The sequence below is a fragment of the Acanthaster planci genome, linkage group LG01 (genome assembly GCF_054643075.1).
Source record: "Acanthaster planci isolate LZ-2023a linkage group LG01, COTS_SCS, whole genome shotgun sequence".
Lineage (NCBI taxonomy): Eukaryota > Metazoa > Echinodermata > Asteroidea > Valvatida > Acanthasteridae > Acanthaster > Acanthaster planci.
Genome location: NC_141777.1, coordinates 12,378,050 through 12,388,641, shown reverse-complemented (window position 1 = coordinate 12,388,641; position 10,592 = coordinate 12,378,050). Strand labels below are relative to the sequence as shown.

The window sequence follows — 10,592 nt, the reverse complement described above, 5'->3', positions numbered from 1 at the left end:
GGTGGCACTATGGCTGAGTTCGGGCGGCTTGTTCTCGTATGTTCATGAACAGCTTGATTTGTTGTTCTTGGGTCAGCCGCTCGAATGCCAGGAACGTACACCCGGTTATTGCTCGTAGTTAGTCACAAGCAACATGCAACATAGCGGCGTCCATGTACGTTATCCGAGAGTTAATGTTTTGATAACTGGGCTGAATTTCTTTTCTGTTTAAACAGGAACATTGATTTCTGTGTTACGAAGAATAATTAATGTTACTTTTGCAAAATTTTCTATTGTCTGTGGCTTTGTAAGCCATCACTCTACTTTTTTCCATGTTTGCAGCTGTTCCAAAATTAAAATCTCACGAGTTTTTCCGTGTGTTCTAGTAAAACCCTAACGAGGAGGTGGTGCGTGCTCCTGTTACGAGAATGGCGTTCTTGAGTCGTGTTCCCACCGTTCGAGCGCGAGAACAAAAAAACCCTGTTGAGAACAGGCCGCCCGAACTCGACCAAGGATGCGCGACGAGGGTGCACGACCGAAGCACCCTCTCCAGATACATGTATGTCTCATAAATTTCAGGGGTACAAATGGATAGGCAAAAAGAAACCCCAGAAATTAAGCAATAAAGGCTTCACAGTCCACTGAGGCGTCCTACCGTAGTAAATCTGCCTGCATATATTCTCTGTTTCACTCCCTCGAGTGTCACAGTCCGCGTCAAACTCCCGAAAGTAACAAGCTGCACCTGTTCCAAGCTTAACTCTCAATTACGACGCGTCAAAATTTCCGACCACCGGGCATTATTAATGGTATCTCAGTTTGTTATTATATTTACACGAAAAAAAAACCCAGCCACCCAGCAAGTGTTATCTGTAGCACTGCAGTTCAGTTTAATAACTGATGCAAGTTCAGATACCGACGTGAACTGTACATGTATTTACAGGAAGTAAGCAATAATTCATAAGACTACAATTCAAGTGTTATCCAGCGAAAACATACCAGTGGCGTAGCTAGGATTTTACGGGGGGGGCACAAGGGGGACCAACATCTTACGGGAGGTCACCAGCTTTCAGCGGTGTGATTTTTTTTTAGGGAGGGAAGCTTTTCTCCTTGTTTAATGTACATTCATCCCTTTTGTAGTGGGGGTACCTAGGGGCGCTAGGAATAGGGGGGGTGCCCCCCGGTGGCTACCCTCTGAAACACACTCCCGACTGTTTGGTTGATGTGGGAACCCACCTTCAAGAAACTCTTCGAATGTGGTGTAAAAAGTCTTTACATCTCTGAGTAAGATTCTAATTAAATAATCGATATTGATGGCAATAATGCGTTTCCGCTGGAGTTTCCACTCTGAGGGAAAAACCTGCCCCTCCCCACACAAAAAAAGAAGTTGACGGTGGGGCACGATGTACGTGCATACAGATCTTGGCTGGGTTAATTTTGGAAAGCAACATTATGTACACGACGCACTGCCGCATAAAATCGACAGGTCGGGGCAGATGAGAAAAGTGGCACTGCACGCGAGAACACGCTCTGACATCCTTTCATGTTCCAAACCTACACGTGGACTTTTTTGAGGACTGGGCATCCTGCCAAAAACAGAAACAAAGCAGCTGTGAAGTTTTCATCATGAGATCAATAACGTGAGACTGCCAATCGATACACGGCTCCTGTATCCATGAAATACATGTACCCAGCTTCCAGTTATCAGAAATGTTCTGTATCCGTTCACTGTCTGTGCAAACAGCTGGCCATTGCACATGCCGCGAATATTTCAAAGAACTGCATGAAAGTGCTACTGCTGCAATGATAAGGCAGAATTGATCTAATTCAAAGAGCAACTTATCGGTAAAGGCAATACTAGGGCATTACTGTGTAGGCGAGTTCCTTTCATTTGACCGATCACGCAATGACCTTTCCATAGGCGTGCTTACACCAAAGTGAAAATTATGTGCAATACGCGTATTCATGACCAGGACCCTTTATTTTGTAGACTGGCAATGGTCAACATGACAATGAGAAACGTTTGCGTACAAACTATACGCCAGGGACCCCAGTGATTCTAGAGACCGTCAGTGATGACGACTGTCCTCGAGTGCACAAACTGATACATCTACATTTAACACACCAATTAAACAGATTAAAGTGCGGTCTAGAGGAAGGCGGTGATTTCAAAGTCTCGGTTTGAACTGACTTTTACCCATGGAACTGCTGAAATTAAGGTGTGCACAGGAACTAGATACTTTGTTCAAGATAACACGAAAGGAAAGGAGCCCTTCATTTCAGAGAAAGAGCAAAAATGTATCCACAACACATGCATGACCTGTCTCACCTAAGCATGCCGTCTTACGCATCGACAAGTTAACTTTCCTTTGAGATGATGAGTCGATTTGTTCCCACATATCAATCAAGTACTCAGCAAAAGTTATAGAAGTAATCGCCCATCAGCACTTTTCATTCTTTGCACACTCTTTACAAAGTGTCACGATTTTCACTGTCAATTCTGATGTGCAGTGTGCAAAAGCATACCAAGGGCTCCTTTCTTTCACAGAATGTACATGTGCATGAAGCTCATGAAGACTGCAACAAATGTGCTGGAATGTGCCAATACAGCAGCCAAAAGCAGACTGTGTTGTTGTCAAGCTCGTTTGAGTCCATGCAAGTCCGTCGAGTCTCAAGTCAAGCCCCAAGATTGGGATTTCCAATCTGTTACAGCTAAATATCTGGTGTACTGACCTACAGTACATGCATGACTGCCCGGAGTTTACACTTGTGATTGACAAGGGGCATTCGTCTGACTTCAATCAAGACTGGATGAAATGTTGCTGTTATCTAACAGTCCAATGTACCCAAGCCTGCAACCAATGCCAATGCACTACACAAATACATATTCGATTGAGAGGCAATTTGTACACTTCCATAGAAAAAGGGAATCTTTCCCATCCAGAATAGTGCCATCTTGTGCTTTGATGTATCCAGCAGGGGAGGGGGAGGTAGGGCGAGTTGCCCTCCGTAAACATCTTGGTAATCCTTTTATATATTTTAAGGAACTGAAAGTGCCAGCCATTTAGAAACAATACTATTACTTTTCTGGGGGGGAGGGATTTTTTCCACAGGGGGAAAAAAATTGATAGTCATTTTGAGACCGTTTTGAGACAAAATTCCATTTTGATCCTCCCGGACCCAAGACCTGGATACGCCAATGCTCTTGTGTTTTCATTTTAAAATTCTAACACATGACAACGCAGACAATGCTACAATCAATGGGAGACTGAAGTTGAATGACAGCATGTACATTGTAACTTTCTGCTTTTAGTCTCTCTTTAGAAACAGCATTTAAAGTTGTAAAAAAATGTAACGGACTCAAGATTTGTAAAATGTCAGAGTGAAACCTCATTAAGGAAGACATACCTCCCATAAAGCCAACAACTGTGCAGAGATTTAGAATGGTATCTCAGCATGGCAAAAAGTCAATCATACGTGAATCAACAATGAGGTCCAAAATCTTGCTTTAAACCAAAACGTCAAGTTTCGATGTTTTTCTTCAGAAAATGGCGACATCAGATCAATCTCCAAGCACACTGTCAAGCCAGTCCTCTAGGCTATCTGAGCCATTCTGTCTACTGGTACAGGTAGTGGCTGAAAATGCAGCAAAAATCCATGACCAAATAAATTGTCAGAAAAATAGACAATTTGAAGTAGTCAAGTTCCATTCCATTTCCAAAATATGAGTTTGGGGAAATATATCTTCTTGAGACACTGATCTACATGTACTGTAAATGATAGAAAACAGTAAATCTGCTAACGTCAGTAGCTTCGTTATGAAAAGTAAGAATTTACTTTGTTTTAACCACGCCTTTGTATAAAAAGAGTGAAACAACAAAGAGCACACAAGAATTCAAGAAAGCAAGATTCTCAAAATTTGCTCTTGATAACAGTGTTTTGAACCATCACTGTTGTTTATATCAAGAGTTGGCTACATTGCATACATGAATAAGAAGCAGATTTTCAAAAAGTCTCGGTCAGTGCTGACTCATTATACGAGCTACAATCAAGTAATTAATGAAAGATTACGTCCTGTTCAGCAGTTTAAATGCAGATTTTGTTGATGGTTTGACTACTCACATTCAGTCTTCACAAGGGGTAGCGCTGGCTTGAATTTCTCGTCCCCATCGTCGGGTAGTCTTGGGCATTTCTCCTTGTCCTCATCTAGTAGCCTCTCTACCCTTTCCTCCTCGTCTAGCTGTCCACTGGTGATGCCTGGCTTGCTCCTCGTCTGCACAGGGTTCTCCAGGGCCAACAAGAAATTCAATTCGTCGTCATCTGCGTCTGAAGCATTTGGTGCTGAAGGCTGGGGTGCGCTTATTTGGGGTTTCTGCATGGGCACTGGTGAACTGAAAGGGAGTCTTGAACCAGTTTGGGATGCATTCTTTGTGTCATGGGCTGGAATCTCTTGCTGGTTGGATGCAAGATCCGGCATCTTCTGACTTTGCACTGGGGTTGATGGATCTTCCCCAGAAGTGTTCACTACAATGGTGGTCTTTTCTGAATTATTAACACTTTCTCCATTAATGTCTGAATATTCTGACTTCTTCAGCCTAACTGCATCATCCTCAGTCAACGCGATGTCTGGAACCTGATGAACTGTGGCAAGACTGGGCACATCTTGCAGTCTTCTGTCTAACTCAGGAAGGGTCACTTGTTGGACATCCTCCTGCCAATGACCGACAGATAAGTCCAAGGGAGACTGTGTCTGTCCATTCTTGGTCTGAGTCTCTTCTGCTACTTCCTCATCATTCTCTGCCTCAAAGCCGACGATGTCGAACTCTTCAGTATCCAAGACCTGATCACCATCTACAGGTACCAGAGATGATTTATCCTCACCAACTGATGTCCACACCTTCTTGCCTGGAGTGCTGCCAAATCGCTCTTTGTGTCTGGAGGCAAGCGCATCAAAGCTCTCCAACACTGATGGCTTTGAAAAGGGCAAACAAAGATACCAAAGATTTCTTAGAAGTTACTCTAAAATTTGGCACACTTCCGTTTCTTGCTGATTGTTACTCAAGACAACACTGCCTTATTCTTATTCTGCTACATGCCTTCTTTCCACCATGTCCACTAAATTTCAATCAGTATAATATCCACTGTACAGTACTTGAATTGGATCTCATAAGAACAAAATTTGATGCGTCACGGAACCCACCTCAAAGAACGAGCAATCAATGTTGAGTCTGATTGGTAGAGGGATTGCCATCAACCTCTGGGAGAGACCTTGGCAATCAATGGCTGGAATGCCCTCTGGAGCCTGGAAAAATAGTAATAATTCCAAGTTACACATTGGTCATTCTACAGATTTGGGGTCCAATTTTTTTCCTGCCAATTTTACACCAACGGTTAGCATATGATTCGGTAAGTTTACAACACATTCTTTGATTTTCAAGAGTGAGTAAGTGATGCAATTACCTGCCAAACAAATACAAATAGTTTGAAGTCAATTTCACTGAGATAACGCAGGTAAAATTACACAGGTCAGGTGTAACAGTGACAGAAAAATCTCACACACTAGTCCCAAATTTTAGAACGACCTAAATGCACATGTACGCATACATGTACTTGCAGTTGGAGCAAGCTTGTACATAAGCAGCCAAACTGTAGCTACGAAATGTTTGAAAAGCAGTGTTAATTCAAGATTGATGAAGTACATGTACATGTCAAGGCTATTCAAAGCCAACTTTCGATATAAAGGACACTGTTGTAACAAAAGATTTTACAAAGAGCAAAGTCAATGAACCCCAATCTCTTGAATTCTGGTGTGTTTCTTTGCTTTCTCTCTCCTTTTGCATGTACAACAAAATCCTGGTTATAACAAAGTACATTTTGTCTGGTCTCTGCAACACCATGATGAGAATGACGCGAGTTGACTGCACTTATTACCACATTCATCAGGATACCAATAAACAGTTCTTCATACATGTAAGTGTATGGTGCCTACACTCATAGATTACTATTAATGAGGTAAAGCGAGGCAGGCAGGGGACAAGCGACTTGCCCAAGGTCACAACATGTTAACAGCTGCTGGATTTCAGTCCCTTAACCAATGAGTAGAAGTCACAAACCCTATCCACTGAGACATACCTATATCCCCCCACCCTCAACAATTCAAATCTGAATTTCACTTACCTCAAACCAAGAGGCCTGCAAGTGATTTCGTTTTTAGAGTAGGGCTAGGTCTATTCTAATAATTCACTATTCTAAGATATTAGACCTTCAATTTGATCGAATATCAGAAGATTTGGTCTTACCGCCGGGCAGATTGTTGAAGATTAAACCATACAAAATCAGTTGCAATAACACACACAATGTACATGTACAGTTTGATAAGTATAGACGAACAATAATTCTTGCTCTGTTGAAAATTTTTATTTTTTTAAATGTTTTCATTTATAAAATGAAACAAGCTTGAAACAAGCCTCCACAGTGCAATTTTTCCCCTTTAAAACAAAAGAAAATTCTCCCTTCCTTTTCATGAATTTTTCATTCGAATATTCACATCTGGAAAACAACATTCAAATATTTGAGAATCAGTCAAATATTTGGTTATTGGGAAATTCAGCACAGCCCTGGGTATGAGGCTGACAAACCTACAAATCTGGCATCCTCTGACCGGTACCTGTCTCAGGTCTGACTCTTCTTCATCCCACAGCTGCTCATCCTTAAAGCGGAACTGACTGGAAGCATCTCCTGCACCCAAGAAATCAGAGGTAAAAGTTATTGATATAATCTCATATTGCATTATTATAGGCCTAACTGAAATGAAAGAAAAGTGTAATTTCCCTCGTTTCACAAATGAGGGGAACAAATGTGGGCAAGGAAAAGTTAACCCGAAGAGCCCCGAATACTGCAAAGTACTACTTAGTACTAAAATGTTGAATTCAGTGCTGTTGCTTGTAAGAGGACATGACCTTATTGTTCTCTGAAGCCATAAAATACAATAGAGAAGACAATGTGCTCTGGCACTATGAATGCACGACTTTATTGTTCTCTGTATGAGTAACAATGGAGGGTGCCCTAGGCAGAAGTAGTGATTTGTAGCGCTAGGTCCTTCAGGCTCAGACTACTGCTTAGTATTTTGTAGTACTGAGTACTGCAAGCCAAACTTTAAGCAGAACTGTTAGGGTGAAAGGACATGTCAACATGATCTGCCACTGGCAATCTGTACATGAACACACAGGCACGGATGACAGGTTGTAGCATCAAGCTTGCCTTGGAACACCTCCGGATGACGTCTGACCGAGCCACTCCCCCTTTAGATGTGAACACACACAATGTCCAAGAAATTTATGGAGGTGAACTGAGTGTTGAATTTGGCTGCTGTGCACAGCCTGTTCAACAGCAAAGTGCTCCGTGGGTGTGCCCCAAGGGATTGAAACATTAAAGATTATGATGAGAAGTCAATATACATGTACAGTGCAAATGACTTGCAAATCAGAATCTGTGGCATTCCTGCTGTCTATCTAAAGTTGGAGGTCAGACATGCATATTTCCTTTCTCAAAAATTGAAATTCTCGGCCCAAAATAATACCATCAGCAAGTGGTATAGGGTATACATGTACTCCAGCTTTATTCCTTCTTACCACATTCAATATCTGGCCAAGAACCTTGGCATTTGAAAAGAACTTGACTACAACACTGGGTGAAAGGCATTTGGGGACTTTTGTACCGCAGGCAAAGACTCTTCATCTGTAACTAACCAATCAGAATATCTGCTACGGTATACTTACATGCAAAAAATACTCTCCAGGGTTTACGTGAACAAAGTGGATATGTGCTGGCTGATCAGCTACGTGCATGAAAATAATGGATGCCAAGAATCGGCAAGTCTTTAATATTGCCCAGAGTACAAACTGATGAAGACTGATTGACCTGTCTGTGCATCTCAAGTGCATGTATCTGGCAGTGAAGTTGTAGTTAAGTCCATCACAGGTCTTAAGAGCTCCTCTTAAGAGCTCCTCACAACTTAATCACAGGTACCGTACACGCATTCAGGTCAAAAAATTACTTGTGAGAGGATTGACAGCTTGTGGCAGTTTTCAAGTCTTCCACAAGATACAAAGGTACCTGAACACAACTGGTCCAAAGCTGAAGGGCAGGATGCTCACCTGTTTGGCTGAGCAGGGCCTTGAAGTCGGCGCCCTTCAATCCATCATAGTTACACGACTCATCTCCATCATCATCCAGTGGTTCGTAGCGATCCCAGTTGCTTTCAATCTTCCGTCTCGAAAAGCATCTCACCCCCTGTAATACCAGCAAATTTGTCTTCTGAAAATGTGCCCATTATGAATGCAGGCATGTTGGAGGCTGTAGGTTTGCCTAACAAGAAGTACCGTATGCATGAAGCCACATTTAAATCCAAACCTGGTTTAATAATTATTCCATGATAGATTTTGTCACTTTCTTTTCATACTGGTTGGGTCCACAAAGTGCCTGAGGGTAGGATCAATGTGGGGCCTGTTTGACTCCCACAGATCTGCATTTTGCTCAGTGATTCTAACGCTGGTTCGCACCATTCATTAGGCAACTTTCGGTGTCCGTAAACCAACAATGGATCACTGATTGTGATCTAGATCCATGTGAAACAAACACAGACGTACAGTGTAGCTTACACAAGGCAACCATAACCTAGAGATTACCATGCATGCTGTGCCAAGTAAGTAGGACGGTGGGGACACGACGCGCGCGCTGTGTGATGCAGGCAACGTAGTGCGCAATGTGTTTGGATCGATTTTGTCATGAGAATGAGAGGGTGGTGCCCAAAAGCTCTGATTTTTGTAAAGAAATAATCATAAGATTTAAAGAGATATGCATAAGTTTGGACAGGTTTGGGGGGAAAAGATTTGCTTAAGAAAGAGGAATTTTTGATTGCAGTTAATGTACCCAAAGTGACATAACTAAAGTTCCATAAGGACATCACTTGACGCCTTGAGCACAAACTGCGCGTCGGTCACTTCACAGCATTTCCACTTGGCCCTATGTTACTTCGCCCCTTACCACTTTGCCCCGTTGCCACTTCACTCCATCCCCACATTACCCCAGCTGTGCTTGAAGGTGGAAACTCCAGCACAAACTGCCTTTCTTGTGGTGCCGATTGATATCACATGACAATGGATTTGATGATAAAATTGGCAAAAAAGGAAAGAAACACGATCACTTCTTAAAATTTTCATCAAAGTTTCTCGTGAAGTCTCCTATGGATCCCCATAGGCCAAGATGACATGTATGTCTTCTCTTCCATTTCAATCCTTTCATTTGAGCCACTAGACCATCTTTTGTGAATCTGTTTTCAACCAAACTTGACTTTTAAAGACAGAAATTAAAATGCATGTCTCCCCTTTTCATTCTGCTTTAGCAATTATATTCACTTGATAGTCAACAATCACAGCAACCCCAAAGTTTTGATAATCAATTTTTTGGTGAAACTACATGCAGGTAACGCAATGACAATTTCAGCGTAACTTCACTCCTTATGAAGCCAAGGAGTTCACTGCATTTAGGCCTATTGCCTGGCCATTTGAGGTGACTCTGTGATGGGATGATCGTGTTTTTCACTTTCATTGGCAAACTGTCTGAATTTGAACCCTTAGTTTAGCTGGGCAGATACATGTACATGTATACTGTCGACGTTGCAACCTGCACCAGTAGGTTAAAACCAAACTCACAGACGTTAAAGCTTACATTGGGGTGAAGTGCCGTGAACTAGGTGAAGTGGGATTGGGCCAAATCATGGCATTGGGGCAAAGTGGCAATGGAGCAATGTGGTTGTAAAGCCACAAACCCTATGGGAGTCTAGTCTAGAGTTGTTGTCTAAGTAAATGATTCACTATTTTCACTGCTAAATTTGACTTTTTGGGGTATGTTATATCACTTTTTGATGGCTCATAAACCATCAGTGATGTCCGTGTAATGGAACTCTCACCCAGTTAGTACACCGCATTTCAACTTAAATCTTAAAGGCTCTTTTCCATATGTAGGCCTACGTTTTTGGGTGTTCTGCATATAGGATGCTGTCATGCATTTTACTTTCACAGAAACAGAAATCGACTCCATGATTAACATAACGCGTGTGCATTGCGTTTGGCCGTTGGCGCAAGTGTTGACAGGCAAATGGAAAATTTTCCTGACGCGTCTGGAAAATTTCAATTTTAGAAAGCACAAGCGTAGGCCTACCTCAGCTTCGTCTTGTGTAAAGCCATTGCTTAGATACCTCTGTGATGATGAGCTGTGACTTTGCGATTCTGTTTGGCCATACTGAACTGATTCTTTGGTGGAGAAGGCATCTCTCGATTTGCTTGCGATTGCAGCGGACGATGAACTTGGAGTTGGAATTTCAGAAGCAGCCTTCGACAAGTTCGACTTTGATGAATTTGGCCTATTTGGGGCCTCTGCCTTTTGAGCTTGGCCATGCTTTCTCTTATACTGAGCACTCCGTTTTTTCTTGTGTTGATCTGGTTTCATGGTGATTTACGTTATAAAACGGTCAATATTTGAAGTGGTAGGCCGAATTTACTACAAGGCAACCCACTGCCACTGCTGGTGAAGTGCGAGGATCGTGAGCCTTTGAA

General features: G+C 42.3%; 1 protein-coding gene across 1 annotated transcript; it reads right to left on the bottom strand.

Annotated features, from left to right (window-relative positions):
- Positions 1-840: 840 nt before the first annotated feature.
- On the bottom strand, positions 841-10,574 carry LOC110981448 (uncharacterized). Its single transcript, XM_022239031.2, has 6 exons — positions 10,198-10,574; positions 8,133-8,268; positions 6,644-6,714; positions 5,177-5,278; positions 4,099-4,948; positions 841-3,612 (listed from the first exon to the last, which is right to left on the bottom strand). The coding sequence occupies exons 1-6, from the start codon at positions 10,483-10,485 to the stop codon at positions 3,539-3,541; spliced, it is 1,521 nt and encodes a 506-aa protein (XP_022094723.2). The 5' UTR covers positions 10,486-10,574; the 3' UTR covers positions 841-3,538.
- Between the last annotated feature and the right edge of the window lie 18 nt (positions 10,575-10,592).

Bases quoted from the DNA above. Each gene is read 5' to 3' on its own strand.
- LOC110981448 (XM_022239031.2), bottom strand. From the start codon at position 10,485: ATGAAACCAGATCAACACAAGAAAAAACGGAGTGCTCAGTATAAGAGA. The intron at 8,269-10,197 runs GTAGGCCTACGC...CTGGTATTACAG, and splicing joins TTACACAAGACGAAGCTGAG to GGGGTGAGATGCTTTTCGAG. The intron at 3,613-4,098 runs GTGAGTAGTCAA...CTGCATTTTCAG, and splicing joins ACCCCTTGTGAAGACTGAAT to CCACTACCTGTACCAGTAGA.